At 47.6% G+C, this 22,057-nt stretch overlaps 1 protein-coding gene across 1 annotated transcript in view; it reads right to left on the bottom strand.

Moving 5' to 3' along the window:
• Positions 1 to 7,733: 7,733 nt before the first annotated feature.
• The window catches only part of TTBK1 (tau tubulin kinase 1), a 124,023-nt gene continuing 109,699 nt past the window's right edge, over positions 7,734 to 22,057 (bottom strand). Inside the window, exons 15-16 of the mRNA XM_085313470.1 lie at positions 16,816 to 18,404; positions 7,734 to 15,835 (exon numbers count right to left, since the gene is read on the bottom strand). Of these exons, the coding sequence (XP_085169596.1) occupies positions 15,409 to 15,835; positions 16,816 to 18,404 (2,016 nt within the window). The 3' untranslated portion in view covers positions 7,734 to 15,408. The remainder of the gene's footprint in view (positions 15,836 to 16,815; positions 18,405 to 22,057) is intronic.

Genomic DNA, 22,057 nt, shown 5'->3' with positions numbered 1-22,057 from the left:
TTATAAAAATGGGACGTGGTGCAACCACACTGCAACTAGTGTCATCACGCCTGGCGACRATGCCATAGGCCTACCAGAGGACGTATTTCTGATGTGTGGGGACAGAGCACGGAAGAGAATACTGGGGAGAGAGGTGGGGGACCTTGTGCATTTGGATGACCAACTCTACTGTCCCCTAATATAACTGCTATTTTTAGCAATATAACTTGGTGACGACAACGCCGCGAAGCAGAGGCCTTCACAGAAAACTGCCCAGACAACACTGAGTTCTGGAACAAATCAGAAATAATATTTGCCTCAGCATTTGTGCAGGGACTGGCTAGTGCTCACGCTTTGACTACGCTTAAGCAGCTAGGTTGCTGGCTTGCTAAACAAGGCAATGCTACTCTACAAAACCACGCAGTGACAGATTTCTTACTGCTGGCACAAGGTCACGGATGTGAGGAATTTGCAGGTCTGTGTTGCATGAATTTGTCTGATCATTCGGAATCTATACATAAAAGACTTCAGCAATTAAAGGAAAGGGTAGCTAAACTCAAAGTGATGATGAGGAGTGGGATTGGGTGGGTCAGCTGTTCAGGGGACTTGGTTTGACCAGATGGGTAAACCAACTGTCAAAGATGGGATCAGGCTGCCTGCTTGTGTTTCTCTGCAGTATTATCTGCTTGCCCTGCCTCTCGCACTGCAGGCAGTGGCTGCTTGCTAGGTCACTTCACAAAATATTAATTGTGCAGCAAAACAAAGAAGGGGGAAGTGTGGGGAGAGAAAATGATTTGATAAACTAACGAAACATGATATTCCCGAGGTAATGGGACAAAAGCCATGGGAAGAGTAAGCACAGGACTTCCCCAAACTGGAGGAGGCAGTTCGCACAGACAGCACAAGTACAAGACCTGAAGGATCCAGGGCAATGGACAGAGAGTGCAAAAATGCAAGGACTGTGGCTAACACCTGTCCTTCTGGTTAAGGAGGTGTAATGCTGTGTAAGGGGTGGGAAATTAAAACTTAGAAGTTACATCAGCAAGTAGTAGCTATATATGTATGGCTCACTTGCTTAACAAACACTATCGGCTCATCATGTTGGGGTCTGTGAATTAATATGCCACAACTTAAAAATTGATGACTCAAGTACTTAAAATAGTTCTACCCCTAGCTGCAGGCACTCTGTTGGTAATGGCCAAATCCCTTTTGTTTCTGACATTTAGTTTCTCAAAGAATGAGTAGTAAAAGAAGTTGGTGAGACTCAGATCTTTAACTGAGTTCAGAAGTGAATGGAAGTAAAAGACAAAGAAATACCGTATCTTAATGTATTGAGCTGGGGGCTTCAGAATGCTTTTAGAAGCACTTACCCAAACAGAATTTTGAACATAAGTAGATCCTGTTTCTGCTGCACTCCCCCAAATAAAATAGAGTCAGCTTTAAAGTCAGTGTTCAGGCATTAACCTCGGTGGTCAGGCTATCATCCAGTCTGGATAATTAAGACTAAGCTAAGAGAAGAATCAGTCACAGCCTATTCCCAGCTGGAGAATTTACTTGGTGTTAGGCTATTTTGGTCTAAGAAGAAAGCAACCTGGCAGCTGCTAAAAGATCATGGACCTCTTTCACTGCCTGGAAAGCTGAGGTGTCAGGCAAAACTGGGTGAAGCCAATGCAAAGCTGTTGCAAGCCCCATCAGAGAGGGCTGGATAACCTGGAGTTGGTAGGCTTCAGAGATCACTTCATGCCAACAAGAAAGGTTGCTCTGAGCAACTCAAAACATGCCTGCTTTTGTGCTCTCGTGATGGAGAGCTCTGACCTCCCTTGAGCAGTGTGAAGGAGGCTTTGGAAAGAAAATAGTTCTGTATTTCACCCTTGAGCAGCTGCCTCACTGCACAGGGCACTCACAGAGAAGCCTCGAGCTTCGTTAGCAGAAGGACAGCTCTTAAGGCAGGCTCTGAACTCCTGCTGGAAAGCACCCAGACTCTCCCAGAGTTCAAACACTGGATGTTAGGCCAGTCCCAGCATTTGTCCCTCACACAAAGTGGCAGCAGCACTAGTCAAACAGCCCAGCCTGCAACCTTTGCTCTGCCTGCAGGGCAGCAGAAGCCCTCCTAGTGCCGAGCCCTTTCACCTCCTCCTCCCAATTTATTGCCATGGCATCTGCTCTGTCTGCACAGGGAAGATGAGTAAGGTTCAGCAGGTGCTTAGGTAGAGCTCCAGTGGTGACACCCCTTGGCAAACTACCCTCTTCCCTCCAGCAGCTCATTTGCACCCGAGCTTTGCTGGTTGTTTCCCTTTCAGACAAGCTACTACTGTGAAATCCAGCAGTCAGTGAAATGATTCAATTCAAAACAGCTTTCCAAAAGTAGAGACAGGGGAGGGTGGGGGTAGACAGGACAAGTGTCAGAAAACTCCATTGCAGAGCATTTTCAGCTGAGACACTTTTTAATCCAAAGCACCCAAAGATTCATCATTTCTGCATGAACAGAGCTAGATAAAATWACCAGGACAGAGAGATGAATTTCGTCATCTCTTTTGCTGTCTCTAAAAGCATCTTCATTTTGGCAAAGCTCTGAAGAGTCCTGCCTCTTTCATTATTGTTCTCTATGTGTTCCTCCAGCTGTTCCCTTTGACATCTCCAAGAGGTTTCCAGCTTTTGGCAAAGGCCTTGACTCCCTTGCTTGCTCTTAGGCAGGCAAGAAATTCATTTCTAGTCTCGAGGCAAAAGAAGGCACCAGGAGAAAAGAGAAGCCTAGCAGGTTAGCTGGTTGCTTTTCTCTGCCACAACCTGCCTATGTCATGGACTCCCTTGCTCGCTCGCTCTCTGTAAGGGTCAGGGCCAGCTGCTCCCCAAGGGAAGGGCAACCAGGAATCATAGGGGACCTCAGCACAGGCAGTGCCCACACTGATGGGGCACAGTGCCACAGGGTCTGCACACAGCTGGTAGTGCCAGGCACTAGGAACAGTGGCCACAGGAAGTCTCAGATGGGGTAAGTGACAAACCAGGTCCAGGCTCCAACCAGAGAGCTCAGTCACAAGCAAGAGGAGACAGAGCCAAAAAACAGACCTGCAGGCAAGGGTGTTAACAGGAGTCCAAACCCCATTCAGGACAAAGGACCAAAGACAGGACYRSACAGAKGCYACARMAYACATCCTAGGAGCCCTTCCAGGACACAAGCTACCTACCTCCCACAGAGGTCCAAGGTCCATGCAGGAGGCAGGGCCAGAGGCAAGGCTGCACACCTGCAACACCTCTTAGGGAAAGGCTGAGGCTCCAGGCCTGAGCTTTAATGGAGCTGCTTGGCCCACAGGTGGGGAGTGGGCAGAGGCCCAGGTGAGACTGGTCATGGCACTTAAGGCCTATTAGTGCCTTCAGGGCATTGACAGGCATGTTGATTTTTTTCATAGAATCATAGAATCAGTAAGGTTGGAAGGGACCCCTGGAGAACATCCAGTCCAACCATCCCACTCAGCAGGGTCACCTAGAGCACGGTAGACAGGGTTGCATCCAGGCAGGCCTTGAATATGTCCAGAGAAGGAGACTCCACAACCTCTCTGGGCAACCTGTTCCATTGCTCTGTCACTCTCATGGGGAAGAAATTCCCCCTCATGTTCAGGCGGAACTTTCTGTGCTTCAATTTCTGCCCGTTGCCTCTTGTCCTGTCACATGGGACAACTGAAAAGAGTTTGTCCCTATCCCCTTGACACCCTCCCTTCGGATCCTTATCCACATTGATAATATCCCCCCTCAGTCTTCTCTTCCCCAGGCTGAAGAGGCCCAGCTCTCGCAGCCATTCCCCAGAGGGCAGATGCTCCAGCCCTCTGATCATCTTTGTAGCCCTATGCAGGACTCTTTCCAGTAGCTCCATGTCTCTCTTGTCCTGGGGAGCCCAGAACTGGACACAGTGTTCGAGATGAGGCCTCCGCAGGGCTCAGTAGAGGGGCAGGATCACCTCCCTTCACCTGCTGGCAACACTCTTCCTAATGCACCCCAGGATACCATTGGCCTTCTTGGTCACAAGGGCACATTGCCGCCTCATGGTCAATTTGTCAACCACCAGAACTCCCAGGTCTTTCTCTGCAGAGCTGCTCTCCACAAGGTCAGCCCCCAGCTTGTACTGCTGCCTAGGGTTATTTTTCCCTAGATGCAGGACCCGGCACTTGCCCTTGTTGGACCTCAGGATGTTCCTCTCTGCCCAGCTCTCCAGGTCTCTCTGAATGGCAGCACAGCCCTCAGCTCTATCAGCCACTCCTCCCAGCTTGGCAGCATCTGCGAATTTGCTGAGGAGGCACTCTGTCCCCTCATCCAGGTCATTGATGAAGAAGTTGAAGAGGATGGGGCCCAGTCCTGAGCCCTGGGGGACACCACTAGCCACAGGCCTCCAACTAGACTCCACACCACTGATGACGACCTTCTGAGCTCTGCCTTTCAGCCAGTTCTCACCTCGTCTAACCCACACTTCCTGAGCTTATATAGGAGGATGTTAGGGCAGACAGTGTCAAAAGCCTTGCTGAAGTCAAGGGACACAACGTCCACTGCTCTCCCCTCATCTACCCAGCCAGTCACTCCATCAGAGAAGGCTATYAGATTGCTTAAGCAGGATTTCCCGTTGGGGAATCCATGCTGACTATTCCTGATCACCTTCTTTTCCTCCATATGCCTGGAGATGACATCTAGAATGAACTCTTCCATCAGCTTTCCAGGAATGGAGGTGAGGCTGATGGGCCTGTAGTTGCCTGGGTCCTCCGTCTTGCCCTTCTTGAAGACTGCAGTGACATTGGCTTTCTTCCAGTCCGCAGGCACCCCTCCAGTTCTCCAGGACCTTTCMAAGATGAYGGAGAGCAGCTTGGCAACAAYATCYACCAGCTCCYTCCRTACCCATGGGTGCATCCYRTCYGGGCCCATGCATTTGTGGATGTCTAGCCTGCCCAGAAGGTCTCTAATCCTAGTCTCCTCAATCAAAGGAAAGTCTTCCCTTCTCCAGACTTTCTCCCTCATGTCCAGCCTGCAGGATTCATGATGGCTGCCCTTAGCAGTGAAGACTGAAGCAAAGAAGGCATGCAGTAATTCTGCCTTCCCTGGATCCCTTCTCACCAGGGACCCTGCCCCATTCATTAGCGTGCCCACATTTTCCCGAGTCCTCCTCTTGCTGCTGATGTAGTTGAAGAAGCCCTTCCTGTTGYCCTTGACATCCCTTGCCAGACTCAATTTCAAATGGGCCTTAGCCTTCCTCGCTGTGTCTCTGCAGACTCTGACTGCATTCCTATAATTCTCCCAAGTAGCCTGTCCCCTTTTCCACAGTCTGTGTATTTTCTTCTTCTGTCTGAATTTGGCCAAGAGCTCCTTGCTCACCCACGCAGGTCTCCTGCCCCTTTTGCGGCCCTTCTTACTCAGAGGGATGCACCACTCTTAAGCTTGGAGCAAGTGATGTTTGAATACTAGCCAGTTCTCCTGCACCTCCCTTCCCTCTAGGGCCTTAACCCATGAGACTCCACCAAGTAGGTCTCTGAAGAGCCCAAAGTCTGCTCTCCTCAAGTCCAGGGTTGCCATCCGGCTTGTTGCCTTACTTCTTTCCTGCACGATCCTGAACTCCACAGAGATTAGAAGGGATCTCTGCAGGTCACCTGGTTCAATCCCCTTTCCTCCCTCCCCAAAGTAGATCTCATTTTGGTCAGGTTACTCTGGGCCTTATCAGATATCTCACCATACCTGCATACCTGGTAGCCAGTTACTATTTCCACGACAGCGTCAAATGGAAGAGCTGCCACTGGCTGGCTCTGAGACCCTGCAGCTTTGCCCACTGCTGCTAGCTGGGAGCATGTGGCACCTATCCATGCCACCCTCAGATCTTCTCACTATGCTGTGTCTTGTGGGCAACAAAGAGAACCAAAAGCCCCTACCACAGTGCTCCTTAACTCCACTAGCTCTCCCAGCTACCTCAGTTCTTAGGATGCAACTTCCCTAGTTCCTGTAAGACTTCTAGCTGCTATCTCAAAGCATTTGCTGAAATGGATCAAAATCATTGCTGTTGGTATCATCTCCATTTGAGAGGCAGGGGCAGGCAAGGCTTGCTTCTGCTCACTTATGGGCCAGTACTAAAGCTGCATATCCTAGACCTCTAGCCTGACTATTAGGATAAGCTGCCTCACTAACATGTACAGTTGATTAATCCCATGTTGCAGAGCTCTCACCTTAGTTTCCATCATGATTTGCGGTCCTTCCAGCTGTTTCTCAATACCCCTAACAACCTCAGTTTTACAGAAGATGCCAACTACCTTTGACCGTTATCTTCACCCCAGCTGTGGCTCCCCCTTCCTGATCCCAACCCAGAGCCCAGACAGTTCCTGGCCACTGCTATCTAGCCCTGCTCCAGGGAAGGGCCTGGTTTCTGATGCTTTTGAGCCTTCTCAGGCCAGGCTGTGCATGACACAGGTGAGGAGGAGGATGTAGCAGCCCCAGGCGGTCATCCTGGTTCGTTGTTCCTGTGACACACACTCCACGTTCAGCAGGGCTGGCCTTAAACATAGCAAGTCTTTGAGGCAAGTTGAAGGGTTGGAACTCTAAAATATTTTTCAAAATCTCTATCAATTACTGCTCCCTCCTCAGACCCCTTCCGTGGGTCAGCATGACCTCCTGCCCATCTCCCCGTGCTCTGGTCTCACCTTGCTACACTCTTGCTTCAGGGCTGAGCAGGGACAGTGTCACACTGTGGTAGACAGGACAAAGAGAACCTCAACTCAGGTACTGCTCAGTTTGAGAGAATGAGAAGAAATTTGAAGGGACCCTTCCTTGCGGTTTCCTGAAGGAAAGAATTGATGCACTTCCACCTTTCCTCTGCTACTTTGCTTCTTTCATTTCTAGTATTTTTGCTACTTTACTTGCTGCCATAGGCAGTCACTGAAGGAGTGTATCATAGAATCATAGAATTGGTAAGGTTGGAAGGGACCTTTGGAGATCATCTTGTCCAACCCTCAAATGAGTGGCCCACACATGGAGTGTAGCTAGATTAGCATCCCTTGGAAGGAACATGGATGAGCTAACTCCTTCTTGATCTGAATTCTGGAATGAGTGAAAGCTATGCTTTTTCTATGACTGACGCTGTAATTCCACGTGACTTCTCTCCTGTCTTTGCCAGAGTTGACTGCAGCTTCTGAATGTATTTGAGAGGGAAAGTCAAAGGCCTCTGACAGTCACACATCTGTTTCTTCCCACTGTCCTTACCTGCTGGTTCATCGTTGTCCTTGACGCCTCCTTGTTCCCACGCCACTACCATGCCTTGCTCCATTTAACAGTGTCAAAGATGGAGCAAGRCACACTGGGCTCTTACGGATTGGTAGAGGCTGGGTACCTCCCATATTGGAGGAGATCAGTCTGGAAGGGAGCAGGCAGGGGCTGAGGAATCAATAAAACATGGGCAAATGGGTAGCTGAAGAGTGAAAATAGAGGCAAGGAAAAAAAGGGCTCTGACTGGGAAGACAGAGTAATGCTGAATGTCCAGAAGATAAATCTGAGGAGACACTGCTTATTGGAAGGAAAAGAACTACACATTTTTATGGCAGCTTGTGATGCCATAAGTGCAGCTCCACTGGAAGCATCAGAGGATGAAGGAAAGGGGAACCACAACTGCCACACACCTGGAATGAAGATCAGGCACAACTGTACCAAAGCCCCCTCACCAGCAATTCATGTGGTATTTCTGCTTCACATGGTGACAGCAATAAAYGGAAGAAGACTCCAATGAAAAGGTAGACAGGCTTTTAATGGCATGATCAAGAATCCCCTTTTAACAACAAATCTAATGACAGCTGTGTCTGATATGAACAAAAAATGGCATCATCATATATTTTTTTAAGACATGATCTGAAATTATGACAAATGCCAGGTGGATCTGTACACAGACAGGGCCTCTGTGATGCATGCCAGACTTTATGGCCAAGAAATTTGCCATGCAGTTGAACCCGATTTTGGTTCCTTGGTCAGAGTTGTACATTCGGTTTGCAGTGTGTAAACATTCTAGAGCTGCTTTCCTAAAGAATGCAAAGAAAATATGGAGAGAGATTTAGCCTTGAGACCCTGTCGCACTTCCAGGCAGATAGTACCAAAGGAGCAAGAGTCCTGTCTCCAGGCCTAAAATCTGTGTCAGACCGAGTCAGAGACAAAGGAAACAAACACTGGTGTGCCAGCTACAATGTCTGAAGGTAGAGCCACATGCTATTGTGTTAAAAGGAGATATACAAAACTATCTGCATTTCCAGCTCTGACTCCTGCCTGGAAAAGCAGCAGCCCAGGTCCCATAACGCAGCAATGTCATTGATGCTGAGTTTCATAGTGCTACACTTGGACTCCTCTCCTAACCCCCGTGTCCTGCAGAGCTCTTCACACCCCAGCACGTGAGCTGCCGCGTCAGCACCCACAGCAACCATCAGCCGAAGCACCAAGGAAACATCAACCCTGCCTTCTCCAGTGACAAGGTTTCAGGTCCCTTTGCACCCACAGCGGTGGCAACACAAGGCAACCTAGAGGTAGAGGAGGTGCTGGCTGATACCAACAAAACCATACGGTCACCCGAGCGGAGATCTTGTCTTTGGAGCCACCTCTGGTTTCAAAGTGAAGGACAGGAAGTGTTCTCACCTTGATTCCTACAGAGAAACCCCACTGTGGATTTGCTGTGGTAGCTCTCTTCCTCCTTCTAGCAGAGGGCACCAATGCATACCTTAAACCTGTTTTCCACATACTTGTAGCTTCAGAAAAAAGTGTGATAGTGCTCCTCCTTGTAACTCTGAGCGCCAGCATACATGATGCAGGGCATACTGCATGCATTGGGGCCAAGTCTGCCTCACACTTGGCAGAAACTCAGGAGGAACCAACCTTTAGGGAATAAACATTGGCTTTCTAGAGAGAATTTGCTAAAGGAGGGAAATTAAGAACAAGAGGACAGGAGAGTTATGGTATTTAAATTGCTTTTGGCGGCTAGACCTGTCTGGGACCATCCAGAATGTTTCATGGGATCCTGGCTGTGCCCAGGATCACAGCATCACCATAGCCTGTGACCAAACTAATCCCTGGCTTGACAAAGATGCAACCACCAAAGCTCATGGAGATGCTGCCAACCTATCGTTACATCATCTGGCTCTGCCATTACTAACAGCAAAATCTCAGTCCCACAAAGGTCAGCAACAGGCTGAAAAAGAGAAAAAAGAAAAGCCACTCAGGCTGCTGCAGAGAATCTTGGGGACCAGCAAATGGTTAGTTCACATGCTCCCTCCCCACACACTGTTAGTACAACGTGCACCACAAGGGGACAGGATTCAAACAGAAATCCAGGCTTACTCTCTCTTGTGTGTAGCTGGCAAACAGATGCAATCAAAGCTGGTTGCAAACTCTTGGATAGTCCCCGTGTGCTTTGTAACACCAGCCTGTCGCAGTTTGAACACAGATACCTTTCAATGAAGCCAGAAGAAACTCACTTGAAACCAAATTCACCACTCCCACAAAGGGACTTTTCACTGTGTTCACTGAAACAAGATTAACTTAACCACAGATGACTGATATGTGGGGCAAGACCTCTGGTGGGCATTGATGCCTGTGCACACAAAATAGAGATGGGATCATGCCAGGGGTCAGGAAACTATACAGGAAGGAAAGAAATGTGCTAAGGGACCAATGAGCTGCTACTGGGGCTGGTGAGGCTATAAATAGATTCCTAGCCACCTTCTTACAGAGGCTCTACACTGAGAAAACACCTCTGTGTTGGAAAGGAGAAACATCATTGAAGATTTTCTTGCTCCTATCTCAACTTGCTTTGGATCAAAGCATTTCACTAGCACACAACTACACTTGTGTCAGTCAAGGGTAACCACCTGAGCAAAGAGTCTCCAGACCCAGACACATGCCACGCAGACATGTGTGTCAGTCCACTAGTTCTTACAACTCTGATGGCAAGCACAATTGCCGCCAGTGATCCAAGCCAGAGTGTTTTGGCCCTGGGTTCATGCTCTGGTGAGTGTGGCCTCACAGTTCCCATGCTCTTCGGTGGAGTGGTGTATTGTTCCTCCATTGACATGCACTGCACAAGGCAGTCATTCCTGCACAGATCAGATGTTGCATAGCATCAGGGCACTTCTTTGAAGGTAGCAGGCTCCTTTTCAACCTTTAGCCACTACATATAATGGGAACTACTTATATTATATTATGTTATAATAATATATATATTATAATATTCTTTACTTACAAAGGGCAAGCAAAGCCTCCTGCCTCTCACAAATTCCAAGCACAACTGACTCAGAAACATCTCCTACTGAGACACCTTTTGCAGCAAGACAAGCAGCAGTGTATGCCCTGCCAACCAGAGGAATCAGTTTAGCATCGCCTGCCATATGTTCAAGTCCCTGCATGGCATTAGTCTGTCCAGTACCATTAATCTTTTTGCTCCTTCTACTCACACAAACGGTCCTTCACATTGGYTTAACATTGAGAACTGTCTTCCCGATTTACCACTTGGCACATCCTCCCATATCCCAGTTTCTTTGTGAAAGTCTCCTGACCAGGCAACAGCCATTGACTCATTTTACCAATTAGCATCCCATCTTCTTGGCCAGCAGAGGAGAAAGCAGGCAGGATTTCACAGATCCCAGCAAAGCAAAACGCACAGCAGAGCATTTAGTAAATATCATGATGTCAGTCTCAAAGACACTCTTGCTCCCGACACAAGCATAGGGCCCCACAGTGCTGCACTCTGGGCGTATCTCAGAAGAAATCTCATCTGTTCCTGCTACCAATGCAAATATACACACTCAAATACATGCATAGTGGAAGGCTGTTCCATGAGTCCCCTCAAAACACGCTTAAGTACAACTGTGTGCAGCTGGTCAGGACAGATCTTGCAACAAACTCACCAAGTAGGAATCATATGATGTCAGACTATTCCCAGGAATCCTTGCTAACAGCGAATAGGGCCTGCTAGGGAGTCCACATCTCCTCCCCTTTTCCCCCTGCCAAACACTTTTCTTTCTTTTTTCTTCCTAATCATCTTTTCTGCTCTGGTCAGGTAGATCTTCCCTACCTTCACTGCAAGAACAATGCCCCGCTCCAAAAGCAGTGTCCGATCACCCCCTATGTGTCCTTGAGGCTTGACGGAGCCCATATACTGCGTTTCATGGCCAGGAACATCAGGGCCTTGCTTCTCCTGCCTTTCTGGGATGTGTCAACCCCTTGTGTCCTGCCTTGCCAAAGAAAGACTGGATCTTCTGCCCCATCCCTCAAAGATCTAACTTCTCCCTAATAAGACAGACCTTCCCCCAAATACAATCTCCCATGTTTGTCCCAAATAGGACAGGTGTCCTCCCAGGCTCCTTGTGGGATAGGGACAGAAGACAAGACTCAGATGAGCTGCTGACCCTCTTGTGGGGCAGTTTTCATAGTGATACTAGCAGGAAATGTCACTGCTGGCTCTAGCTGCATGCCTGAAATCCCTCCAGATAGCCTCACAGGAGGACAAGGAGCTTCTGCAACTAGTCTGCACTGAGCATCCCAGCAACCAGTGTCTCCTGGGGCTACACTCACTATTGAGCAACCAAATGGCAGAAACTTGAAAATCAGAGCAAGACAAGAGATACAGAGCAGCACCTGCACTGCAGAGCCTTCATCGAGTCTCCCTCCTGACACTTATGCCATGAAGCAGGCCACCACTAGCTCTCCTGCACTACTCCAGCTGCTAATAGAGGGCTGGTAAGCATACGTAGGCCAAGCAGCACAGTGTGACTGGCTTTGATAGTAACACATGACTGTGGACCTTCTCTTGTTAGACAGCATGCTCCTGTGGGCAGCAAATTGTTTTTATCCACTTGTCTGGAAAAGCCCAGCACTGAGAATCCCGTAAAAAATAGTTTCAGTGAAGGAATGAAAGAGGCAGTGTGAAATACTTCATCTGTGATATGTGAGCCAGGATCACAACATCACCTGCCACTGGGAAAGGGAACAGGTCCAGAGCTCAAAGTCTGTGGGACATGCAGAGACAGTCATGCCTTGCAGGAATTTGAGAGTTCTGAAACCTTTCAATGACAGCATCCAGCAGCTCCTGCTCAGGGAGAAGGCATTGCTGCAGTCAGACAACTTTTACTGCTCTCTTTCCTGATGGTGCAGCCCTCTCATCCAAAATGACCTGTGGAAGTACCATGTCACTGATACACTGTTCTGCTCCCCTCCGTGCCAGAGCAATCTCAAGCAGCTGGCAAACAGGGCTATGCTAGTGCAGGGCAGCTGACAGCATGACCACATGAAAGGATGGCTGATGGCAGCTCTCCAAGATCGCTGTGGAACCAGCTGCTGCCTCAACCCAGCCCTATCGAATAACAGGGCACCTGGGGAAACGTTGGTATTTTCTGTCTTGGAAATCTTTCACTGGCTTTCTGAAATCTGTGAGTCTTGTCTGGTGGCTCTCCATCATGTGACAACTTTGGCAYGTGTCTTGCAGGAGCATGAATCTTAGACACATGGACCTACTGCATCACACCAGAGAGGTGTTACCAGCACCCTGCCTACTATCTGTGGTTGGGTTATGACAGGGAGGTATCTTAGAAGACATTCAGGTTTCTTAGAAAATCTTTTAATAAGAAAGCGTCATCACATTTCTTATGAGAGGTTTCACTGGGTAATTGCTTCACAACTAAAAATCTACCCAACTCCTTAACCTACTTCCATGTGCTAGATAGAAGAGCCCTGTTCTGGGCTTCTTCCCCATACTAGTACTTTTGGAACACAGACAACTCTCTTCTAAACCTTCCCTTGAATAAATACATTGATTGTGCTTCATTGGCCTCCCATCATGAGGCAGGTTTGCTAATTGTGTGGTCTTGTAGCTCTCTTTTCAACCTATTTCAATATCTTTTTTTAGCATGTGCATACAAAACCTAGGTGGAATGCCTGGTAAAGGCTTCATTGACCATATCCTACCATCTGGGCACTCTAAAGTGAACAATCTTCCAGCAAATTAATAGGACTGTCATTACGGTTTATATTTGTGGAAAGAATGTGTTTGGGTTTATACTGATTTCTAGTTTCTAAACATGCAGGGCATATTTAGGGTGTAGTTTGACCAACACTTCAAACCCACATGGAGTCACAGTACCCCCAGAAGAACAGGACACACCTTCTGTCCTCTCCTTCCTCTACTTCTGGCACAAGCATTTGTGCAATCCAGATTGCACAAAAAACCTGGTGACTGGACTGTGCTGAACCAGACTGACAAACCAACCCTGCAAACCAGAATGTCTGTTCTCATGCTCGATCAGTGTTTCCAGCCTCTTCACCAAATAGCTGGCACAACGTAAAGGAAGTGGGACAGTGCAGCAAAGCAGATGGAGCTCGGAGGGACTGCCTCTTTTGATGGCAATGTCAGCTCAATCCATCAAGCCACAACCTGGTCTCAGAGTTCCCAATGCTTCTATGTAATGGTGAGGGCTGGGATTTGTCTTTAGAAGCCATGCTTCTTACTCTACCAAGGGTAATAACTGTTATGCAAAACAACAAACACTTTGACCTACATGAAACAAACTATTAGCATTGGCAACACTGGTACTATCACATACAGCGAGGTAATTCCCATCATGTTTCTAGGTATTTCCCTATTCAGATGTCCAAAGAGTACACTGTTCTCCTAGCCATACCATCACAGCTCTCATACTCCTCTCCGGAATAGCTACTATAGATGTGAACTGCTTCTGGATTCCTCAGACTCCATGACCATGAATATGACTGTCTATAAATACATGTTCAAATGAATCAAGTTCACTACTGCCTAGATTCCTCCATCATCATCTTCCTCCATCATCTACAATTATTTTCTGAAGCTGCTAGTTGCAGCTGCAGGAATGGATGGACAGAGAAGCCTTATTTTTATTCTGCCTCATGCAAAGCCTTTTTTAGGCATGACGGTGGTGTGAAGCCCAGAGTATTTGAGTCTGGAGTGTTTTCCCTTACAAGACACAGGGGAAATCTTGTGACTATTTCAAGATCTCATCAGACTCAGACAAGTATTTCTGTCTCAGTCCTCCTGCTTCACATTTTCAAACCTTCCTAATTAGCCTGGCAGCTAAAGAGTTTGTCTTTACTTCTAAGAGAGACCTGAGCATCTGCTCTGATAATGCTATTTGAAGACACAGCCCTTTCTATCACGTTCACATTATTAATTCTCACGCAGTATGTAGAAGAGCTGAGCACTCAAAAAGAGAAAGACATAAACCCGACCTCTCCAACTCAGCCAGCTGTATTCTAGGTCAGAGATGCACAGGATACCTAAGGCGTGCCAGCAAACTTATCTTGGCAAAAGAGCAGCTTTTGATCATACTATGGAATAATTCCTTCCCTGCTATGTAGGAGAACTTTCAGCCAACAGTGCCAAAATTCACAAACACCAAGAGTGTGACAATAAAACACAAGGAATTTAGGTGCAAAGGGCACCCGAGCTAAAGGCATCCAGTGACTATTCACATCTTCAGGCTAGAGCCATGTCTGGTGGACTACAGAACCATGGCACCAATCACATGCAGGTCTAGAGGCCCCACCACATGTTGGAAGATGAAGGCTCCACAGGTCAGAGTTTGGTATTTGAGACAGAAGTGGCTGCAGTGTGCTCCTATCCACATCAATTAGCAGGGTTCTTGATTTCCCGGCAAGCTGCCAATGCAGCCCCTACTTCCATCTAAACACCCCCTACCCATGCTGAAACTGCAGCAGTGCCACTGAGCAGCAATGCCGGACTCCCTTCTCTGCGGGACATGTTAGAGTAGGTAGGAGCTGAGACCATCCAGCAAGGCCTGTCTGTCTTCCTGGACCTGCTGGTAGAGACACCTCAGAAAGGGTGAGCATAGCCACCCTCTATCCTTCCCCTGCTCCTCTCCTCTCAGCTCATGTGTATTCGTCTTGGCTAAGCTAGTGATGATCCTTTGCTCACGCAGATGGCAGGAGGTGAGCCAATGCTCAGGTAAAACATGACAGCCAAGGTTGGCGTTCTACCAGCAAAGAGAGAAGAGGCCTGAAGGACAGCAGGCCTCACTCTCATCTCTGTTCCTGATTCCAAAGCCGGGTCAGTGTGCGGTATTGGCAACTGATATTGCTAACAGAGAGAAGGGAATGCCAAAGGAGGGAGGAGAGTCAGGCATTAGGCAGGCTGCCTGAGTCACTGCTTGGTGCTGTGCATTAGCAAGCGTCAGCCGGGGACAGGATGTTTCCCTTGAAGAAGGCTCCGTGGCTCAGAGGCTCTCAGGCCCGTGGGAGCTGATCGTGACAGTGTGGGGTGAGAGTGAGTGAAGCATTGAAGTACAGCTACTGCTATACACTTGTGGTTCCCGCATGGAAGGCTGTGCTGCAGCATCTCAAGTGTATACTATATGCAGAAGTTACCCAGTCTATTGGGCTGGCAAAAGAAGATCATTATCTGGCAGCTGCCTTACTTTCCAGGGACACCTGCTTTCCTTTGGTTGCTGGACTCTGAGTCTGGATTTTCCCTCTTTGTCCTTTTTTGGCCACACCAGGCAAGGGCAGGGAGTCTCCTGTCAGCCCTAGGGCCTGAGCTTGGGGCTGAAGTCGGGGGGAAGGTGGAACTCGCTGAATAGCAGTCCCTGGTTTACGTTGTCGACAAGGAGAAGGGCTTTCCCTCCTAGACAGTAACTGGCTTCTAGGGGAAGCACTGGGGTTTCTTGGAGGAAGGACAGGACTCCGAGTGGGTGCACAACTAGACCTCCGTGAGCTGCTTCGTGGAGGAAGAGCAGTGGAACTTGGTGAAGGAGGAAGCCGGCTTTGTATCTGTGTTGTTCGGGAGTCACTGGGGATATTTCCAGCTGGTCTCTGTGCCTGAAGCCTGCAGAGAAAGAGAAGAGGGAGGATGAAGAGGAATTGCTGCACTGGACTATGGGCTACTGGTAGCATTGGCATGAATGCTGCTGGGCAATCACAAGGTGCCTCCAGCAAGATCTATGTTTTGAACAAAATGTGGCACTAGCTTGAGCACCATCCTGTAATCATTACTGCTGTTAAAAAATAAGTGTTTAACAACCAGTACCCTCTGGGAAAATGCGAGGCCTGGTTAGGCAGGTGGCATGTATCTGGCACTCTTCTCAACATGCAGTATGGATGTATCCACCTCTTTCAAGGCAGGAGATAGTCTGAATATGTGGGCACAAGCCAGATTGCACCACTTGATGTCTGATTATATCACTGCTGGCAAATAAACCAACCCAAATAGGCCACCTCTTTTTACCTCATGTCTCTCAGAGAGCAGAATTTACTGAACCTGTGGCAGGGTCAGAGCAGCAATTCTGCTCCTGGACTGGATGTTCAGCAACAAGGGAGGATAGAAAGTCAGCCATTGGTGCACACAGGGAAAAGCTGAATTCAGAAGGCCCAGCTCCATCTATAGCCTGATGCTTATTCAACAGTGAGATAGATACCTCTGAAAAGAGCCAGGCACAGGGACACGTATGGAATTTAAACCATCTGAAGGTGGCCCACATTGCCTCAGGTCACCACCACCGCTCGTATGTGCGTGCATCTCCCTCTCTTGAGCTTTTCGCATGCTGGTTATCTTCTGAGGCAATCAGCTCTTTACTACTTTTAGCTGCACCAAACCAAAAGATCATGGAAGGGAAGAGGGCCCCAAATCCAGGGCAAGTGAAGAGAGACTTGACTCTTTGGCCAGACTGAGCTAAAGAACCCAGGGAGGTGTGTATTTCACACACGGGTAAGCTGAAATGATTGCAAGAAACAGGACAGGTGAGAAAAGCCCTCACTTCGATTCTTGAACAAGTCTCATGTTTGCATTGCTCAGAATTTTGGTCTTACCTGTAGGCAGCAGCTGCATCTTGCAGGGAGCTACATAGCAGTGGCATGGCAACAGTGACAGAGCTCTCAGACCTCATTGTCTCTAGCGATGTTTTCACCGGCGTGATGGGCCGAGGAATTCTGCTCTTTGTGCTTATGTGTTTCTCTTCTTTTCTCGGGAGGGCAGCCTTCTCCTTCCCTGCCTTTTTTGGGATGGAATCATCAGAATCATGGGTATCCTCCTCAGAACCAGTGGCTGAAAGGGTTTCTGAGGCCCGCCGCCTCTCGTCGCTGGAGGATGCTGAGGAGGAAGCCCCTGAGGCCAGCCTAAGGAGACGATTTTGCCTCTTCTCCATCACTAGGCGAGCCAAATCAGGTTGTTTTGCCCTCTTATAAAGCCTCTCTTTGGCTGAGAGTGAAGTTGAAAGGTCTGAGCCAGTGTCCTCCTCAGAGAACAAAATGGGTATCCGACTCCTATACCTGGACCCCAGAGGTCTCCTAGGGACCTGCTGTGGTGTGTCATGGAGGATTTCTGCTTGCTTAAGGTGTTCTGTTATGGGTATTGTCTTCTCAAGGTCGTGCTCTCTTGTAACTGTCTTGCCAGGCTCTTCCAAATCTAACGGGAATGCTACTTTATCAGAGAGCTCCAACTTGTCCTCAGGAGGCTTTGCTATGCCAGTGGGAAGGGCTAGCTGTTCCCCTACTGTCTCTGGGGTGATTTCAACGGGATTAGCTGAAAGAGCACAGCTTTCTGTCTCTGCCCCCTCTAGCCCTGAATGTACGCTTCCATTCTCTACCAGTGCCAGGTTTTCCTCAATCTCTTCTTCAATAATGATCTCTTCAAATGGATCAGGAGGGCAGTATTCCTCATGCCTCATCAGTTGGCCACTGGAAGACATGACATTTAAGTGGGTCTTTTCAGCAATATGCACAAACGTGCGCTCAACTTTGGTGAAAGGGGAGGAAGTTGTAGCCACTGCCATAGGAGGCTTTGCTTCAGATTTAAGGACGGAGGACAGGGTCCCTGGTTCGGATACATCTAACTGGCTACCCATAGGCTGTGGCCTCTCGCTCTGAGGTGTTAGGGCAGCAAGGGTCCCCAGATCGACTTCTGGAACTAAGTCTGTGGTTACCGGAGACTTTTTCAGATCACCTGGTGAAAACAGCACTAGTGTTTTTGAGCCTTCCTCCAGTTCCAGATCCCCATCAGCAGTGGAAGCTCTACCCTTGGATCCCTTCTGGTCATCGGCCAGGAGTGTGGACGGTGCACACTCCTGGCTGTGCTCTGTGCTTTTTTGACTCATGTCACTGCTGGAGCCACTGTGCATATCAATCTCATCCTCTGCCTCCTCCTCCTCCTCCTCTTCTTCTTCCTCTTCTTCTTCCTCCTCTTCTTCTTCCTCCTCTTTCCCATTAATTTCGAGTTGAGTTTCAAGGGGTTTGCAAGGAGCAGTCAAGACAACATTTGAGAAGTCAACTTTCTTTTTCCGCTGGGGTGCCTTAGGCTTTTCCCAGTAGTCTGACACATCTTTTTTGAAGTCTTGATAAGGCAAACTTAAAGGCACTGCCTTGAGCAGACCATTCATTTCAAACGACTTCAGTGTATACGCCTGCAAAAAGAAAGATATGACAAAAGGAAACAGTTAGTATTCAGGCATAGCACTGGCAAAGATATGAACATCAGCGGGAAGCACCAGTGGAGAACATCATTTAGTCTTTCACTCCCCAGAACACCCATCTGAGCAGTGATCGCTCGATCATTCGATCAGTACCAATCTTAGGAAGAGATTCACAAAGATACTTATCAACAAAGGCAAAGAACCTGCCAGAGGAGTTTCTTTGCTTAGTAGTTCTTAACCTAAACCTAAAAGAGCTGTTTGCAAGCAATTCCTTGGGGTTTTTCAGGGTTTCCCAATCTTCTCCAGTATCACATATTCTCTCTTTCCTTACTGGAGCCACTCTGCAACTCTTTGTTTCGCCAAGGCTGTAGTGCACTGTCCTGAAAGTCAAAGGGGCCTCTTTAAAATAAATGTGTTTTCTAATCACTTCCCAATACTCTTTTGTTCTAAGGGCAATATCCTTTGTATCTCTTTTGTGCTCCATTGCTGTATTATTTATCCCTCCTTTCTGCCTCCCCTTCCCTCTAGGAACTCCTAATTCTGTCTTCTATGGGTTTTACTCCTTGTTGTTTCCTTGGTCCTTCACTAAAACGATCATTAGAGTAACTCATGAATGCTGACGCTGAAAGTATCTTTATAGCCTCTAGCATGTCCAAACATCAGAGCAATGGAAGCCCAGAGGAACCCCTTGTCTTTCAGAACTACTGCTGGGAACAGTGTTTCTCCAGCTGTGGTCTGTGGAGCAGAGACAGCCCACAGGACTTTAGAAGTAGGCTGTGAAATGATTGCAAATAACAGCAACAGGAAAACAGTCATGTGTTCATACATATGCACACACTTGACCAGAGAGACAAAAGAGGGGCAAAATAAATAGCAAATGACCATCGAAGTTAACCTAATGCACAATGGCTTGTACGTGTCAACTATAGTAGAAGTACTTCACAGAATTAATTTTTAAAAAACCCATTTAGGTCACCCTTCAGTTAAGAAGGCTGGGAAATGAGAGCCTCTCCCTAACCTCAAGCAGATGACAACGCATCACATGTCACCTTTGGAAGGTCCTATAAACAAACAGAAGGGCTCCAAACATCTGCTTTTGAAGTGACATTTTATGGCCTCAGAGGATGTTTAGATTATACAACCAAACAACTACCCATTTAACTGTACCCATTTAACAGCTGCAGAGCTGTCAATTCACTACGGGCAAAGAGCTCTTCTTTTTGTCTCTAGGGGAGAATAAGCCTCATAGCTTTTTATTCCAGTGAAGCAGTTTCTAACTCTGCTGAAATTCTGCCCTAAATATGCCTGAAAAATACAAGATCTTCATGCTCACATACAACAGAGAAATTTCAAATAAACTTCCAAGTTGTTAAGCATACAGTGATCAAGTTTTCTCCAGTGCTGCAGACAACACTCATTTCTCAGGACTGCTGGGTTCATTAGTATTTTTGTTGTTTATTCTTGACAAGCATATTCCTCATTTCTCCTTTCCCATTGGTAAAGCCTGCCTGTGACTCTCTTCATTTTTCTACAGTATGAATTAAAATACTTCTGCAGTCCAAAGATAATCCTCTTCTTTCATTAAAGCAGGAGTTAGGCTCTGAGGATGGCTGTATACCAGCCCGAGCTAAGCTTCCGCTGATCCACTCTACCTTGTGCATCAGGATGACAGCCCTGCAGTTTGGACTTACTGCTCTTTGCAAAAGAAATTACCCGCTTGGCTTCCTCCCTCAGGCATTTCTTGGAAATYAGTCTATTTGGCAGCCCAAGATTGGATTCAGCTTTTTGGCTGGATTTGGCTTTCTCAATAAAATGCAATTGGCCCTGGAGTGCTGATCAAACAGGTGCATTTCCCTAGCCGTGGGACTGGATCTTAACAGAGAAGCCCTGACCAACGCTTTGCATTGCACTGAGCTCCCTACTGAAAAGATACCCCACTGCCAATGACGTCTCACCTGCTGCTCTACTTCACTCCATTTCCTGGATGCTATAGTTGGCGGTACAGTCGGAGAACCACTGTTTTCTCTTTTCCAGGCTGTACAAATTGATACATAAACCTTCAGAGCTCCTCCCTTTCTCTTAGGAGCTTGTGTCATCCCACCTGCTTTCTGGTCAAGGAGAACTGAATCCAACCCTGCAATATATATCCTATATAGGCCAGAGATATCGCTGCAGCATGCTGAAGTCCCTCCTGCCAGCAGGGCTCCACCATCGGCTGGAACCACCAGGTATAAGACCTAGATGCTAATGATTCAGCCTTGGCATCTTCTCTGGCTTCATGACCTCACCTCTGCTGCTCATCACATATCTCCTTCCCCTTCCAGCTGTCATTTCTTCTCAGTAAACCACAGTGTGCTCTGTTTACATCTTTTCAATCTAAAGCCTTTTGATGTTCACCTCATCCTCTGTTAGTAGCATATATCTCAACAGCTCTGCAGGAACATCACGACCTCAGCACATGCAGTGTGTGCACAGTTGGCAGACTGTTTTAGCATCCTCAGTCCTGTCTCCAGAGACCCCTCTTTCCCAAACAGCTCTTTCTCTTGCAATATATCAGAAGTTTTTCTGAGAGGAAATAAAAGTTTTGGTCTATATATAGCACTAAACAATGAGGTACTGATGCTGAGCTGGATAGCATGACACTGCTGTAATATAAATTGCAGTCTTCTCCTTCTGCTCTGGTTCCCCTTTGCTGTTGTTGACTCCTGCTGCACGCATCTTACTAACCTCCATGTAATCCTATGTCCAGCTATACAAATTCCTTTTTGGTATTTAGCACATGGACTGAATTTCTGTTTATCATTCCATTTCCCCTGTGGATCTGTTATTTCCCTGTCTGGATACTGCACCATAAGCATGACAGTGATTGCTTGGTTTATACCTACCTATGGGAGACCTGTACTGTTTAACCTCTTGCCTGCACTACCCCAACGTCTGCATTCCTAAAAGCAGCCTGAGACTCTGAATGTTTTGCCACTGTAAATGCACCAAGGAGAGAATACAAAGAGCATAAATAGCCCCCCCCCCCAAAAAAAAAAAGAAAACAAAAAGGAAAACAGAAGTTATCCACAAATCCAATTGAAATAAAAGACACCTAAGTCAAATATTATTTTAACATGCTTTTTTTTTTTACTTTCACTGCTATCATCATCTGAAAGTGTTAACAAGAAAGACAGTCCCAGGGCATCAGTCTGAGACTCCTCACTGCTGAGTTAACATGCCAGCAGCTAGCTGCAAGCAGCTACACTGCTGAACAAGCAATTCCAGTTTAGCTTCCCCCTGCTAGAGAAGTACGTGTCCATGCCACTCTCTTGGGGCACATCCTTTGCCTTTTAGAGCCCAGTGCCCTCAGTTGCTCCAGGATTCTTCCCCAATGACTGTAGAAAAACTTTTCTGCTCTGGTGTACCAATGGGGATGAACTGTAGGAAGATACCGGAAGATCAGGAGCAGAGTGATGTAGCCTTATCTCAGAACCATAAAACTGTAGCATAACACAGGTGTAAGGAACTTCCAGAGGTCTCTGATCCACCCACCACTCAAAGCAGGACCAGCTTAGAGCTGACTGCTCAGGACCTTGTCCAACTCAGTTTGAGTAGGTCCAAGGAAGGAGATCCCACAAGCTCTTTGGGTCCCTGCCCTATTG

This window comes from Rhea americana, unplaced genomic scaffold (assembly GCF_003343005.1).
Source record: "Rhea americana isolate MKP2758 unplaced genomic scaffold, rheAme1 scaffold_387, whole genome shotgun sequence".
Classification (NCBI taxonomy): domain Eukaryota; kingdom Metazoa; phylum Chordata; class Aves; order Rheiformes; family Rheidae; genus Rhea; species Rhea americana.
The sequence above is the reverse complement of the archived record's forward strand: the minus strand, read 5'-3'. Positions and strand labels throughout refer to the sequence as shown.